General features: G+C 43.3%; 1 protein-coding gene across 3 annotated transcripts in view; it reads right to left on the bottom strand.

Annotated features, from left to right (window-relative positions):
• Positions 1 to 17694, bottom strand: part of helz (helicase with zinc finger) — a 48083-nt gene extending 30389 nt beyond the window's left edge. For all 3 annotated transcript variants that reach the window (XM_080855863.1, XM_080855864.1, XM_080855865.1), the window contains exons 1-11: positions 17602 to 17694; positions 15708 to 15914; positions 10634 to 10670; positions 9392 to 9516; positions 9063 to 9119; positions 8841 to 8889; positions 8392 to 8467; positions 6459 to 6657; positions 5996 to 6103; positions 5432 to 5738; positions 399 to 666 (exon numbers count right to left, since the gene is read on the bottom strand). In XM_080855863.1, the coding sequence (XP_080711989.1) occupies positions 399 to 666; positions 5432 to 5738; positions 5996 to 6103; positions 6459 to 6657; positions 8392 to 8467; positions 8841 to 8889; positions 9063 to 9119; positions 9392 to 9516; positions 10634 to 10670; positions 15708 to 15896 (1415 nt within the window). In that variant the 5' untranslated portion in view covers positions 15897 to 15914; positions 17602 to 17694. The remainder of the gene's footprint in view (positions 1 to 398; positions 667 to 5431; positions 5739 to 5995; positions 6104 to 6458; positions 6658 to 8391; positions 8468 to 8840; positions 8890 to 9062; positions 9120 to 9391; positions 9517 to 10633; positions 10671 to 15707; positions 15915 to 17601) is intronic.

Here is a 17694-nt window from a genome sequence, read left to right as displayed (position 1 = left end):
AAAAACTAACCTTTTTATCTCTGCCTTCAACTAAGGTCTTGGTTCTTGCGTTCTTTTTTTCCCCTTTTAACTGTCTTTGATTTATGATTTTGATTTATTATTATCAACTTTCTTTGATTGTGACACTGTTTGATTGCTTTGTAAAGCACATTGAGAATTCTCTGTTAAAGTGTGTTATATAAATACAATTCTTTATTTTAATTATTATTATTATTATTATTATTATTAAACACATGCCAAAGAGGAAGTCGACTAATTCAGTTGCTCCTCATGGGAACACATTCGCAACTAATAGAGAGAATGTTCGAAAACATCAATTACAAACAAATAAATGTATTAATTAAACTTTTAAACAAAGTTTGCTGAGAGATGCCACAGAGGAGAGGAAGGACACCCACTTGCTGACTTCCTTGTACTGGGCGATCTCCTCGATGTAGAGCAGGTCGTGCAGGCGGGCCTGGTAGTTGTCCCTGGTGAGGCCCTTGTCCAGCACGGACTGGGTGAAGAGCTGGTCGGCAGACAGCGGGATCTGGTAGCGGGCCAACAGGCTGCGCTCCAGCTCGCCCGTCTCGTTGGGCGTGAACTCCACGATGGTCTTGCAGGACGAGTCCCAGCGCTTGGCAGTGATCAGCAGCTGCTGCCGCGCCTGCATCAGGTGCTCCAGGTCTGATGGACCAAAAACAGACAGCAGGCAGTCAGATATGTGACCCGGCATCGGAAAAGGGGGAACAAGTTGGCCGAGACGAATTCCCGTAAAACAGAATTTAAGTTTTTTTTTGCAGAATGTGCAAGTTGAAGTCATGAAGAAGCCACTCCATGTTTCAGATAACAGTATTGGTTACCTTAAAAGTATACATTTTGTCGTTGAAGTTGGTAAAGTTTGGTTAAATTCAGCTTCGCTCTCGTGGCGCTTGGGGGGTGTTACCTAATTTCCATATGAACTGCTGAATCCCGTTTGTTATTTTTTCGACCAATCAGCTGCACGTTGCAAGCGATACACATGGCTACTTATACAGCATCATACTCCACTACTCTTATCCAGATAGCAATCTGACTTCTGAATCTGAAGATGAGTGCACAGATGATGAACGCGATTTCATCAAACTGGAGAACATCCCTAGTCTACAGCTGACCTTATCCGATGAGGAAGAATCTTTTGGCCTAGCAGCAGAGGAGCTGGAGCGTGACATATCAGACGCTATCTCTACGGTAACTTTTCTGCAAATGCAACGCAAGAAGAAAGGAGAACTCTCTCCTCGGGAGACATTCGTGTAGCAACAAACTTTCTCCAGAGCTTATGTACAACATACGGAGTGATTCTCTAGCAGCCGAGAGAGAGTGGCAGGACATGCGAATCATTGGACATCTTGAGGCAAAGTTCAGTAGTTACTTTGGAGATGACTACATCCACCAAAAAGCCAGCAGCAGACGTAAAGGAAAGGGAATTAACCCCGAAGTTAAAAACATGTAATCTACTTCGGCAGCGGAGCATTTTACTCCCCTGCAATCTCTACGTTCAGAGACAGACAGCAGGAAAGGTTAACAAACGGAATGAAATTGCTACACATTACACACGCTATGCTTTAATAAAACTCACGTTTTATGAGACACCAACAGAGGCTCAACAGACAAGTCTTACCGTTGAAGATCTTTTTGCAAGCCGACGTTCGTTCTGAAAACTATCTACATCCAACCAGCGAGGTTTATCCATGTTGTTGTGGAGAACGAGAGTTGCATCAATCATACTTCATTAAAACTTCACACTTCTTACATTGGACATATCCACCAGCCTAATTAGAATCTGCATTGTCTACTTAGCAGAAATATCTCCATACAGTAGATTTCCCTTCGTTTAGTATCATTTTAAACTTTCCAAATGACTGTATTGCCCCCGCTCGTCAAGTGAAACGTGTCCAGAAACAAGGCTCCTTTGTCTGGATAGCCAGAGCTAGCATAACTGCCATTCAAATCCAATGGTAATGCTACCTAGCTAGGTATGCTAACTGTCGGTATCCATCGTTAACTCGTTAATCGTTAACCATCATGTCACTGGCTTTAATTTGAGAATGGCATGTTAGTAGTACATTAAGTAGTACATTTAATATCAGTACACTTGATTCATTACTGCTGATGTGTTACTTATATGTTACTTATTAGCAGCTAGCTACCTAGCCAATATGTGTTCCAATGTGTTTTCAGTTAGTGTTAGCGGCAAGCTAGCTGTAATAGTTGAGTTGAGCTTCAGTTAAGACGCTGGGTACCGTACTTCATCATCACATTCTAGGGTTAGCATGACCCATGATGTGAAACTTAATTGTTTCCCTTTTCAGAATTGGAAAAAACAACCTGACTGATATTATCAAACACTTTTTAAAATCGTTTTAATAGTATCTTTATTCTTATTGTCTAGTGTATTGGATTCATATTGACTTCCATTTTGCAGTCCTGGTTTATACCTTGGATTATGGGATTGTAACATTTTATCCTGTGTATTAATGCATGCTATTCAATGCCTTATGTAATAAAAGCATTTCCATTTTAGTACCTTCTAATTCTGATTCAAGTCCAGTTCAAGTTCTAATGAAAATAACACTACATAATTAACAGCACTACAATTCTTGAGTCTTCAGTGACACCTGTAGGGGGAAGGGCTACAGATACCAGATGTCAGTGTGACATCTGTAGAGGAGGGCTTATCTCACTGAGATGCAAATGAGCACAACTGTCTTCCCTTTGTCCCAGGTGAGGTGGCAATTTGGAAAAATTAGAGGTCCTTTTTCTCAGCAAAAGCTTTTCTGAGGGGTATACATTCAAATGATCACAACTTATACAAATATTATCAGATCTACATGAGTGAGACATCATTGGGTAGCTTTAAACCTACACTTTCAGAATATGTGAATAACTCAAAATGTCTCTGGGGAGACTTGTGGCTGGTTTAGCCACGGCTGGTCACATATGATTCAGTCAATCACATAGAAACAAGGGATCGGGAGCAAGGGATCAGGAGCAAGGGAATGGGACCAAGGGATCGGGACCATGTCCAGAGAATGCAAACCTTAGTGCTTGAGAGCAGAGAAAAGACAGATGTCTGTATCTCTGTGTCTTATGCTCCCAAATGTATATGTATACGTATGAATGTATGTGGATGTTGCAAATCAGAGTTTGAAACATAAAATGAAATGTTCACCTATCCTTGTGTCTTGCCCCTGTAGCCAGTTTGAGAGTGGTGCTTTACTGCTTGCACCTGGTGCGTTCGTTTACCTTCTATAGAGGCTGCGTTTACTGCTTGCACGTGGGCCCTGTTCGGCATACAACTGAAGCTAAGTTAATACATTTAGCTTGCGACATGAGATAATCTAGCTCGCTAAATGAGAACAGGCTATACCGGTCTGGCGACGTGCGCAAAATTACTTCAACGTCAAGTTAATTTGTCCCAGGCTAAACTCGTCAGATAAATTGCGCGTCCACGTCCTGCTTCAAATGGCAGGAAAGGTCGATCACCAAAACAATGATATTTTTTTTTTAAGGTACAGTAGTCTAAACTCAAAGAAAAAGACTCATTTTTTTCTCCGCTAAGGCAGGATATCACCATGAACGCGTTATGAAGAATTCAAGACCATAATCATGTCAAAATCCAACACTGCCGCCGCTAGGACAGCAATATAAGAAACTGTCAATAGGCTGTCTAAGGGCTCAGATACACATACGCGTTTTTGTAAAAACGCGACGCTAGGAAATACATTGATTCCTATGGTACGGCGCGCTTTCACGCAAAGCGCCCCGTACCATAGGAATCAATGCATTTCCTAGCGTCGCGTTTTTACAAAAACGCGTATGTGTATCTGAGCCCTAAGACGTGATATCTTTTTCTGTGTCGAATATGTAACTTTGTAGCAGCGGGTAGAGCTCATGGCTAGCATGCAACAGATCACTGGTTCGACCCCCCTCACCTCCGCAATAAATGCAGCTTTACATATCCTTGTAAATCGCTTTGAATAAAACCGTCTGCTAAATTACTAAATGTAAATGTATTAATAAGAAATTCAATAAATTGAAGCAATGGAAAGATATTGTGTATTTCTCTCTTCTGATCATGCATCCACCTTAATCATTTTCTACAAAAATGATATGCTATATGGTGTAGTAGACTGAGACTTTGTTCACTACTGCACAAAAACTAGACACGTTTGCAAAACTAGACGTTTGCAATGATGTAAGTTAAAGTAGGTAAAACAACGTTCGCCAATATCTCCATAAGGGAGATGGGCTATGTGCTCAAATTTCCTGGGATCAAAGAAGACGTTAGTATTCATGTGCAAACTAAAAATCACGTCTCAGAATTGCTGCGCATGCAAGTTATTTCGGGTGTATCAACTCAACAATACCACTGTCATATAATTATGAGTGTTTTGTTCTCCGCATCGGCGACATTACAAAAATGAAGGCTACCACTCGCAAAAAAGTGAAGACATTCAATGTTCGTGCTTGCAATATATTACTCAAGACGGTCTTTTAAATGAATTATTCCTTGTCGGGTGGATCGGTCATACAAGAACTCATCATGTTGGAAAAATGGATCTTGGCGATCGCAAAGAACTCTTCCTACGCTAATCAAAGTATCTAATATGACTCCTTGTCAATGGGATCCCTCCTTTTGCCGTGGGTTTGGCAAGCTTAGCCAGCTAAACTTTGGTTAGCCTGACGTGGAGCAGGTTAGTGCTAAGTGATATGTTACTATAGTAATTTATCAGAAGTTGCTTCGCCGAACCCGATAAAGGGGCGTTCTCTTTTTTTAGCCTGGAATCTAGCTCGCTAAACCGCTTGGCGAGCGTCGCCGAACAGTACCCTGGTGCGTTTCTTTAACTTCTATAGAGACTGCGTTTACTGCTTGCACCTGGTGCGTTTGTTTACTTTCTATAGAGGCTGCGTTTACAGCTTGCACCTGGTGCGTTTTTTTACCTTCTATACAGGGTGCACCTGGTGCGTTTGTATACCTTCTATAGAGGCTGCGTTTACTGCTTGCACCTGGTGCGTTTGTTTATCTTCTTTAGAGGCTGCGTTTACGGCTTGCACCTGGTGCGTTTGTTTACCTTCTTTAGAGGCTGCGTTTACTGCCTGCACCTGGTGCGTTTGTTTACCTTCTGTAGAGGCTGCGTTTACTACTTGCACCTGGTGCGTTTGTTTACCTTCTATAGAGGCTGTGTTTTTACTTCTTGCACCTGGTGCATTTGTTTACCTTCTATAGGGGCTACACCTGGTGCGTTTGTTTACCTTCTATAGACCCTGCGTTTGTTTACATTCTATAGAGGCTGCGTTTACTGCTTGCACCTGGTGCATTCGTTTACCTTCTATAAAGGCTGCGTTTACTGCTTGCACCTGGTGCGTTTGTTTATCTTCTATAGAGGCTGCACCTTGTGCGTTTGTTTACCTTCTATAGAGGCTGCGTCGACCAACACCCTCTGCGTCAGCACGGGCTCGGAGCCGAAGTCGAACACCACAGTCTGCCGGAAGGTTCCGAAGATCTCTGTGCTGAAGACAACGTTCACCGTGTATAGGCAATGGTCCATGCCGTTGGGCGGCACCAGACCAACACCCCCACTCCACTCCTGGCACCCCCCGGGGGACACGTCCTGGGGCACCAAAGAGGAGGTGTCGCCGGCCGCCACCCCCGTAATATAGAAGTGCGGGCGGTTGGCGTCATAGAGCAGTGCCACACGCTGTAAAGCGCGGGCAGGCTGGAGACAGATGGTAGGGAAAGGGGTTGGAAAGAAACTACCTTGTTAATATCATATGGAACTCCTGGCCCTTATCAGAATTATTTGATTCTGCGTTCTATCAATCTTCTGCAACATTCAATGACTATCGCACACCAAACATATCGTGACATATCTTTCCACAACACGTAGACATTTTGAAATGTTTCAAACACAGTCAGGTGCTGTGAGAAATGACTGTGTGTTTGCGTGTGGTGTGAGAGTGTCGCAAGTCTTACCTTGCAGAGAAGAGAGAAGGTCCACGCGTGAGATGACTTTTTGGACATGACAGTGACTGACAGGTCGGAGCTGTGCTCCACGCTGACACCGTCTAAACTGTCACTCAACTACAGGAGATAAGACCAGAAAAAATGTCCATTAAACTCAATCGAATGAAGACAAGGTTCCTGGAAACAAATGACCTTAAAGCAACACATATTTGCAACACTTTCATTACCACTGTCTAGCAGTAGTGTAAGGGGAGGGGCCTCATAGCTAAGGATGGACTTTTTAGTGGCACATTCTTATGTAGCATGCTAAGCAAAACTTGCCAAACTATTAAGAGTAATGTTATCTCCATCAAACATAAACAAACTGTGCTAAGTGCTATGTGCTAAAGTGCTTAGAATGCAACCAAATTAGTTTGGAAACACATTAAATCTCATAAGCAAAAAAAAAAAAACCCTCTGAAGGTGTTCTTACCACTCTCTCGGGTGTTAGGGAGTTGATCCACTTCTCGATGAGCGACTCCATGTAGTTCTCGGTGAAGCTCTGCCTCTCCTGCTGCTGCTTGAGCTGCATGAGGCGCGAGGCATACCGCTGCTGCCACTCCGTCAACTCCTCCTGCGAGTGGGCCGACGTGCACTGGGCGCCATAACGACACAGGCCCTGCTCCAGGTACCTAAGGGGGTGGGGTGGAGGGAGACCATGAGAAACCCCATCAATGAGTGACATTCATTACGATACCCATTACTGCTGTATTACTATATACTGAGACACACAAAGTATACAGTCTGTTAGTGTACGTCCCATAACCCTTCTTTGACAAAGTGTCATTGAGATACCAAGGCGATGCTACTTCACTCATCTGTCTTATGTTACTGCACAAACACAGAATGTTACACACAGTAGCATATACTCCATAGGACAGTATAGATGAGGGTTCCTTTGAACACACAGCTAAACCTGCTCCATGATTCTGCTGCTCATCTGGGACCGCCTGACACTGGCCCAGTGCCGATATCTCGGCTCTAGTGGTCCAAACTCAACAAAAATACACCGCCGGTCAGTGTTAGATATGGCTCAATCCTGCTGCAGCCAAGAACACACAGGATCATCAACATTTGGGAGGGACCTGCACCCTGCAACAGTTTCCTGTGGTGCTGCAACGGCCAATCACAGAGCAGCCTCAGGGTTACTCAACAGTGTTCCAGGGGCCTGCTGAACACAGAGCAGCCACAGGGTTACCCAACAGTGTTCCAGGGGCCTGCTGAACACAGATCAGCCACAGGGTTACCCAACAGTGTTCCAGGGGGCTGCTGAACTCAGAGCAGCCACAGGGTTACCCAACAGTGTTACAGGGGCCTGCTGAACACAGAGCAGCCACAGGGTTACCCAACAGTGTTCCAGGGGCCAACTGAACACAGAGCAGCCACAGGGTTACCCAACAGTGTTCCACGGGCCTGCTGAACACAGAGCAGCCACAGGGTTACCCAACAGTGTTCAAGGGGCCTGCTGAAGCACAAACACACCAAACCCATCAGGGAGTGGAATCGGCTGGTGAACTCAGATCCAAGAAACTGCCTTACTGAAACCACATGAGTTACTGAAGTCACTATATGCACAAATCCTGGTGTGCAAGTGTTAGGACAGTTCTTCCGCAAGTACAATCTAAATAGAACGTCTACATTTATTGTTGAGCAAGTCAGACAGAGAGCAGGAAGAATGCGTGAGGAATATATTTTGAAAATCTGAAGAAAAACAAAAAAAAACCAGAAGACTTACATAAACTATGACTACTACTTTGTCAGTCCCAATCATAATTTATAAAGTTAAACCAAAGTCCTTATAGGCAAGTCTTGCCACTTGGCAGCCATCTTGTCAACACCTCAGAGCAGCCAAGATCAGGCTCCTAGTGGCAATTACTATGGCAACAGTGGAAATAAACAGAACATGTAGGAGAGGTGAAAACTTCAGTTATGTGGTTTCCATCAATGTGATTGGCTCTTTATAATACAGGGCAGGACTTCCAGTTGCCTGCTACTTCCCCCATTCATTTCCCCCTCAGTGATTTGTGTCCTCTTATAACGTCTGTGGTTAAACTCCGCATTTATATAGCACTTTTCTACTCAGAGAGCACTCAAAGCGCTTTACACGTTAATGCCTCAGACATCTACCAATTCATACACCGATGGCAGAGGCTACTATCTGAGTTGCCAACCTGCACATCGGGAGCGGTCAGGGGCAGTGTCTTGCTCAAGGACGAGGAAGAGTCTGGATCGATTACTAAATGATTCCTCTACCTCCGTAACCACTGTCGCCCCAATGTAAAATCTCGAGTGTGTACAATTTACAAAATATGTGCTATAGGAGTGTTTGTGTCCCTTTTACAAAATGTATTGGAGTGTGTGCGTACCTTTTACAAAGAGTATACTCTTCACTGCTGGTGATCCCCCGAGGTGGAGGGCGAAACTGCCATCCCTCCTTCCCATCTGAGACAGATAGACAGAACAGAGAGAGGACCACAGGAGGGACAGAACAGATAGACAGAACAGAGAGAGGACCACAGGAGGGACAGAACAGATAGACAGAACAGAGAGAGGACCACAGGAGGGACAGAACAGATAGACAGGACAGAGAGAGGACAACAGGAGGGACAGAACAGATAGACAGAACAGAGAGAGGACCACAGGAGGGACAGAACAGATAGACAGGACAGAGAGAGGACAACAGGAGGGACAGAACAGATAGACAGGACAGAGAGAGGACAACAGGAGGGACAGATCAACAGAACAATTATTCAATTATTTAAGGAGAGAAGAAAATACTCAGAGGCAAAACAGTCTTGGTCAAGGAGCTACTGACCTTCCTCGGTGTCTTCTGTAAATTCTGGCGCCATTTTACCATTCGCTGCCTGTGGGACAAGGAGCGATTCAGAGAGTTAGATTCAAAATGTAGGGGGCAATTTCAACTTAGATTTGAATTTGCTCAGTTCCAATCGCATCAACGTTCTTCTGCAGAGGTATAGGTGGATGCTAAGAAGTTGAAAATGTTGTGAAATTTGGGGAGGTTACTGAGGGCACTCACCTCAATTTCAGAGAGCAGCATTTTCAATCTGGTCATGTCTTTTGTCATGATTCCATTCTGAAACAACCATTTTGATGATGAGTAAACAAAGCAGCATGGCTGAGACCTTCAGAGCCCCTCACAACACAGCATGGCAAAAATCCATTCTCACAAACCAACCAACCGATATGGTCTTCTACGCACTTTGTGTGTTCTCGTTTCTTTCTTGGTTTCAACTGTGACTAATACAAATTGACTCACGGAAAACATGAAGACAAATCCAGAATTGCAAAACAAAGCCTTCACTGTGATTCACACCTCATGACAGCACAGTCGCTCTGAAGGCTTACCAGAGGCTCCCCGAACAGGGCCTTAGACAGGATGAGGGACACCTCCTGCAGGCTCCCGTCCAACACCATGCTCTGGAGTCCCACTCTGAAAGAACCGTCCCCCTTGGCCAGCTCCTGGGCAATGACTGTGAGGACACACAGAACAAGACATTAAACCATGGGGGAATCAAACACGCCCTTACATCAAACTACACATTAAACCATGGGGAATCACACACGCCCTCACATCAAACTACACATGGACCAACATCAGAACAAAGAGCCTATGACCAGCCCTCTAACCTAGCTGGAAGAATGTGTGATTTTGCAGTTGAATGCTCTGCTTTGCTTTTACATCCCCACTGCAGCCTACCATGAGTTCTCCTGGTTCAACAATTGTGTTTGTAAATGCTGGTGAAAAAAGAGCAATCTGTGTGTTATTGTGGGTGTTCACACCTTCCTTTAGATCCGCCAGATCTAGATCACGTAGGGGTCTGTCCACAAATGTGATTCCATCTCTTACTGGATAATTATACCCTGCTCTTAGCCTGTCTAACCAATAACTAAACAGGCCACCACCCCATCACCCGGACCGTCATGCCTATAGGCACCAGTCTGCAACCCACGATTGCTTGACACCATAACAGCCACAAGGAGACAAGCTCAGGGAGGAGTTAAAGAGCCTGTCTCTCCATATAGGAACTAATTCACTACTATGCAACAATTGGCCACTTTCTGCAGTGTGTCATTAATCAGGCAAATAGTCTTGGCATCAGCTTCAAATTTATTTTGATTGTATATGGTGTGAAGCACAGATAAACACAAAATTCCACCAACCATCCAGGATATGCACTATGTAGTTCTGTGTTGCAACCCACGAAAAAGAAAGAAAAGCTCACACCATTGCTAACTGTAAAGTCAAGACACCAGTAAGGATGTTAGAAATCCTTGATCAGTGCCAACAGGGCTGTTGGTGGTGTTTGCAGGGTTTTGCTGGCCTTTTAGGTAGTTAGCTCACTAGTTTTAGATAAAAATTGCCTACTGCTGCTTTAGAAGGTTTTATGAACACACTAATCTGAAGTCAGACATTTAAGCATCATTTTTTTTCATCAATGATCAAAAATGAGGCTGAGCCCTTGTCTTGTCTGCAGTTTGAGACCTTGAATTGCCCCATCAGGACTAAGCTTTATTACCACCCAGGAAATGGCTCTCATGTGTCATGTAAGCCAGGCAAGGACCCTCTCATGCTGGCCAGAGACTCACCATGTTTGCAGTCCTCGTCCGCCTGATCGTAGTTTTTCTGTTGGGAGCAAGACAGAACGCAATGAATACTTTGATGATTTGAGGAAAGTACACCATTGTCATGCTTGAAACAAGTTCAGGAAAGACATACAAAACATAGTTTCTTAACGCAGTCTCAGAACACATAGTAACAAACCATTTGAGACCACCATTTCAAACTCTCAGCTCCAATTGGACAAGAAACTGATACAGTCACAACCTTTAGCGGCGATATATGAAAATACTGATAGTGTTGTGTCTATGAGGCACATGGTTGATCAGTTCTTGCATCTTTGTCATTTAAAATTGTGAATAACCATAAGCCAAGCAGTTCCACTGGATACCTGAAACAACTAGGGTTGCAGCGGTATACCAGTTTTACGGTATACCATAGTATGAAAACTGATTTTAGTACATTTCCTCATTACCGGCATTGAAAAAGAAAGCAAACGGACAGAGAATCTCACCTGAGCTATTTGGAGCACATTTCTAACTATTTTCACAATGTTTACAAACCAAACAATCAATCAATTACTGAAAAAAAAAATCTAATTTATCAAACTTACATAAATACATGAGTACATCTAATCTATAAAACCTGCCTTTCTCTACCTGATGAAAGCAGTCCCAATGTACTACAGGGTCCCATCAAGAACATATTTTTCCACCAATGAAGTCCCCCACATGTACAAAGAGGTGAGCGCCTATGTTGAAGAACCGCTGAAGGAATCTGTGTGGTAAACCTGTGGACCAGCAGTAGTGGAAGAGGGGAGCCATTCATTTTTATAGTTTTGTAGTCCGCTACCTCACCTCACACTGGTAGCTTAAGGCCATTGTCTGGACACTCTTTCTTCCTGAAGACCACTCCTGAGAAACCATCTCAGAAATGTTTGAAAACATGCTCCAGGATTGGAATCCTGGAATAACCACAGACAACGCAACAAATATGAAGGCCTTTTTAGAGTTTCCTTGTGTGTGGCTCAATTGTTTTTCGGCCACAATTTAAATTTGGCCAGGAACAAAGTCTTGAAGATCCAAAGGGTGGAATCTGCTGTCAGAGCATGCCAACACTTTTTCCTCAGGATTTTAAGTTGGAGGAAGAAAAAAAAGAGAAAAAAAAAAAAACCTTGTGTGATGCCCTACTCTATGATGTGATGAAGGTAGGGATCAACTGTTGCAGCAACAGGCCGTCTGTACTGGCTAGCGACAGGAGCACATAGCAGCTCATGCTAAAGGACAGTGACGTTGCTGATAGCTTGATAATGTCAAGAAGCTCCTTCAAACACTCCTTGACCTCACTGGTACCTGGGCCTCAGAGAAATGAGTCACGCGATGCGATGCTCACTCACTCACACCAGCGCGGGAGCACATCAGGCAGTGAGCCTCACTGGGCAGGCGGAAGGCAATATACCCACCAGAAGAAGATGAAGCAAGTAATGATGGAAGACATGCTAAAGGTGAGATACACAGAGCGGATGGAACGAGAGCTGCACATCTCCCGCTTTGTGGAGGCCCAATTTAAGGGAATAGAAGCTTCTGTAAAAAACCTGGATGGCACAGCTGAGGCATGCGTGGAAGCCGTGAATGTGGCAACAATAGGGTTCCCATGCAGAGAACAGCCTCAAGCCGAGGGGGAAGAGAATGAGGCAGGAGAGGGAAGCAGCAGCGGCAGCAGCATAACCACTCAGAGGAGAAAGAACAGTCTGTCTGGGTGGTTCCAGTGAATCACTTCATCCACGCAGAACAAGGCAACCTCAGGAAATGAAACCGTCCATGACAGGTGCTGTATGAGGTGCCAGTGTACATGTCTCTTCTCCTGGATAAATGCATGCTGAACGAATGCCTCTCCTGGCAAATGTGGCCAGGAATTATCACTGTACCCCTGCCACGAGCGTGCCGTCAGAGAGGATGTCCAGGACAAAAGGGAGACGCAGTCACCTCAGCGCTCCAGACAGAGCACTGAAAATCTCAACAGGAAAACAAAAATCAAGAAATACATGCTGCTATGGTAACCTGACCTCAGGAAAAAAGCAATAAAAGGCCCTGCACTTATTTTTTTCCTCTCCCATTTATGTTGTTCAAAAGGAAGTAGCTTGGTGTATTTCTTTTTAAAGAGAGATCACTATTCTTAAAGATCCTCCTCCTAATCCTTCCTCCTAAATTATTTTGTTCAAACGTGAGATATACAGATTTTTTTAAACACACTTCCATATGTTTGTTCAGCCAAAAAAACTTCTGTTTTCATTCCTTTAAAGGTCACTGTAACTGATAATAATAATTTTGAAATACCATTTGCCACGAGGCCGTGAAATCATGATATTTACTGAAACGATTATCATACAGTGAATATCTCATATTATTGCAACCCTAGACACAACATAGAGTTTAAGACGACTACCAACACAGCTGTTAACAGCTGCTTGTGGAAGCTAGATCAAGCACTTGCTTCTGTTTAGTATTGCAAATATTGTGCACAATGTGGACTTGTTTCATTACTCTTTACTTTCATTAGCCTTATAGGACTATTTCAGGTTAATTCAACCCACCTTCCCCATGGGGGAATTACTTATTAAGTTACAGCCACTTTTACGCAACTTTCGAGCTGTTTAAGGGTTTCATTAAGGTACTTAGCAAATGAAGCATACCTATCATTTGGCTTATGGGGACAGAGGTGTACTTGGTCTACAAGGTTCTGGTAAGATTGGCACATGTCCTAGGGGGTTGGTTCAGTTTTTTTTTTTTTTTTTTTACATTTCTACAAAATAACCATCCACTACCTAAAAAGTGTGAAAAATATATCCAACTAATATTTGTGTGCCTGCTGTAAAACAAGCTTTTGTGGGTATCTGTGCAGTTCCAAGGCCATCAGTGATTTCATCTGGCAGAAAATGGACTGTAAAACCTCAAATGTACCATATTTTCAACAACCACCAATCAAATGTGGAACACATGGTGAAACATTAAATCATATACATTCCCATAGAGAACACTATCTTGTGCATAAAGAAGTAAAGAACCCCATCTTGTGCATAACTAATGTAAACTGGCTGATTTGATATGGAATGCCCTCCTGCTCACAAAAGCCCTTATTGCACCTAACCTACTGCTACTACTAGTAAGTAACAACAGCAGGCAATTCTCTGTGAGGAAAGTCAGTTAACAGTTGGAGTACATAAGGAACTTCAGTGTCAACTGTTGAGCTGAGGACCTTGATAACAGGAAAGCACATGTTAAATTAAAAGCAGCCACAACTCACAAGCTTCGGACATTTTGTTACAGTTGTGTACATAATGAAAGGGACAAAACAAACGCACTTGGGAAAAAAGTACTGAATAGAATGCTCAGAACTACTGGTATGACTTATCTTTTCACTGCCCCTTAAAAATTGCACTGTTACTGTTGATCCAGCAGCAATCTTAGTTTTTCCAAACTGCACAACATTTAAAATTGTTTTAAGGGAGAAGCACTCTGTGCTGTATTTTGCAGGCCCTCCTAATTTATACGACACACCCCAAGGCTATGCTCTCACTGCAGCTCAAACTGACCCAATTCTAATCTTTCCCCAACCACATTATTAGCTAAGTGCTATTTTTTTTATTTATTCAGACCTAATTTTGAAAAGGGATCATTCACTTCTAAAGAAATCATAAATAGAATGACATTCATTTTTCAATATCCAACAAACCTTTACTCAGACATGGTGTATTTCTGTACATTCAGAACTGCACAAAAAAACACAGCTATTTTTTCCTAAGCCATAAATGCATACAAATAGTTAGATAGAGAAGAATTAAGTGACTTTTCTTTTCAGAAATGAATATGAAAAGTTACACTGGACATCTGCAAGGCACATCTATACATAAACTCTTTAATTAGCCTACAGAGGCTTTCAAGTAATCTGGCAACACAGTTTGATAAGGACTGATTGGCAGGGAGGTTTATGCATTCAAGTGGTTTTGTTATAGGAAAGGCTTTCTCCAGATTGGCCAGGAGGAGATTACAGTAACATACCTCTAAGCAACTACAGTCAAGTTGGCCAAGTGTTCAGAAATTTGCTGTGCACAGCTCAATGCTTTAACCAGTCTCTCCAAGATTTCGCAATGTTGCGTCTTCACAAATTCACACGAATTCAGGGATTACCCACAATTGCAGGGTTGCAATTTTCTCTTCACTCAGGATCACAATAATTTCAACCACAGTTTTTGAGAATTCATGTGGCAAATTCTCACTTTCGGCCAAAATAATCACAACAAACCTTCGCAAGATCATGGAGGGACTGTTTAACTAGCCAAATTAGAGACACTACAGCCTTGGTCAAAAGCTGATTGGGTATTACTGGAAAGAGGAGAAAGATAGTCAGGCGTAAGTGTGCTTGTACAGGGAATGGGCAGATTCCAAGCAATTACAGAAGTGGACATCAGCATTTCATTATACATACATGCTGATGTCCCCCATGTTTTGATTTATCATTAATATAAAGTGTGTGTTGTGTTTGACAAATGTGGCTAAATCCATCTGTCAACAGCAACATGTGGACATGTTACGTCAGGTCACACTGTGCACAATGTGCAGACAGCAATGAGATCAAACTTCTTCTCTGGCTATTTCAACATTACTCTCTGCTAAGAAAGTCAGCTTGCAACCTAGGAGTCACAAAGCCAAGAAACAAGACCATGGGATGTGGGTCCAATCCAATAACAGTAACCACACCACTGGACTAAAAACACCACTTGACTCAAGTTACTCAGCAGGTCGCCTCAAGCAATTTCTCCATTTTGGCGACATCTCTTTCAGATGCTGATGTTCATGACAGTGGTCAAAATGAGGAAGTAAGCAAATCAGACTAAAAGATGATACCAAAAAAGAAAAGAACCATACTATGGACACATTTGGGTCCAAGAGGTCAATATCAGTAGTCATGAAATGAACACAGAGCACATGCTTTCCACCCTGTCAGGATATCGAACACAAACAATGCAGACAGGGCCCTGGTGTGCGACCCACTGCTACATGTATTAGTTGAGAGGGGGAACTAGAGATTCAAGGTATCTCTTACCAGCTGTAGGAGAGCAGCGATTCTGTACAGCAGAGCACGCGAGCGCAGTGCGGCCCCGTGGGGGCCCAGGGGCCCCGGCCCAAGCACCAACAGCGCTTCGGTGCTCTGGGTCACCGCCTCCTCATAATCATGTCTCACAAGTGATCCAATGGCTTCTTCACATGACCTCTGCGGTCGCCCGTCCTCCATGTCTCTGGGACAGAGTTCCTGAGAGCATGGGGGGGAGAGAGAGATTCAGAATGAGAACCAACCTTCCCAACACTTAATCAGAGTGACAGCATACAGAGAAAAAATAACTATTTGAGAAAACACTTATGAGCAAATCAGTAAGAATCAGCACACTTGGGTGCAGGGGAGTTTTATCAAAAATAACAGTGTGCTCTAAGGGCACAGAGAACAGAAAAGTGAGGGCAGGAAAGTGGCTATCTGATTTCATGCTAAATAAAGACAATGAAAGGGGCAGCAAAGGGTCTGCGTGTTCAGTGGAATTTAGGCCTATGGGGGGAGAGTTCTGCAGAGAGTAGAAACTAGCCACGCCAACATATAAGACAACTACAGAACGACTTCCCTTTTCTTCCATCATTTGGTTCTTTACGTGCTTTACGTCAGTGTAAACCGACTAAGTAGCGTCGCAATTGGCTTTTCTCCATTTGCCAAGTAGATGCGTAAAACGGATATGAACATGGTTGCAATGATTTTATTAACGAAGGAAGTCTGTATAACAGTTGTAGTTTAACGTACTGACAGCTGTGGAGCGTGCAGAAGACCCACCACGCAGAACTACGAGAAGACGTGCGTGGCACCAGTGCCCACTCAATACCCTACTAGGACTAACGGTGAAAAAAAAAATATATATATAAGGGTAGGGTATTGTTTAAGTGAAATAGTAACGGCTAAACTGGTCATAATTTGTTACGCCACACATTCAAAACACTAAACAGGACAAACGTTAGTCTAATTTGTTGTTCATAATTCAAGTTGGCCTCACTTGAATGTCGCTAACGTTACCATCCAACTTCGAGACTTTTAAACGGTAGATCTAATTAACTTGGATCAGACCAAAAAAGGTAACATAGTGACTTAGTAAAAATATAAACAGTCTATATTTGGATTCCAGGTCAGTTAATTATAGATGTCCCGTTTGAGTGTGTGTTGCATGTCCATCAAGAGAGGAAAACAACCACATTCTACCGTTCATTTGCTACGCGACACACTGTTTCGGTAATTTTGCCATCAACACACATAAAACAAAATGCCCCTTAAGTGTCAACTGGTAGATATTTATGGCTGGTCTTTTGAAATCTCGAAGTAGTTCCCGATAACCCATGGAAGCTCAACTGTCCGTCAATGCAATTGCTGTCTATTTTCTGCGCTGTGGCTAGTCCCTAGCTAGCTAAATACCTAGCTCGCTAGCCAGTATTAGCTTGCTAGCTAACTAACGTTACCTCCCTTGGCCTTGAGCAACTCACGCCCCCATAACGTTACAAGGTAAATTGTACCGCACATTTTACGATACCAACACGGAAGACTGTACACTCAAAATTATCATCAACACTTTGCATATACAGTTTAGAATACACAACAGCCGTGTTGATGCGTTCAGCTTGCGAACGGACCAACTAGCTTGATGTCTATTCGTGTAGCTAGGGAAAGCTAGCTAGCTAGCTTAGCCAGCTAGTTCTACAAACGCTAGGTAGCCAGTAGGCTGCAAGGGTTGCGGTTCAGGCCTTATATTGATTCGATTCATGTCGTAAACTACACGTCGGAAAACGAAATATTTAGTACATCTCCACGAAGATTCCTTCTGCATTTTGACTTTGAGCAGAGTTAAGACCTTTGATCGAGATCTTATATATACCCAGCTATAAGATCTTCATAGGAAGTCTGCACTTACCTAGCTATACTTTCTACGCCATCTTGGATCCACTTGTCAGCCTTTCGCATGGCATTATGGTCAAATATTTTCCTCCCTGCTTCCTGGAAAAAC

Source organism: Sprattus sprattus (assembly GCF_963457725.1).
Source record: "Sprattus sprattus genome assembly, chromosome: 18".
NCBI lineage: Eukaryota > Metazoa > Chordata > Actinopteri > Clupeiformes > Clupeidae > Sprattus > Sprattus sprattus.
This window is presented reverse-complemented; position numbering and strand designations above follow the sequence as displayed.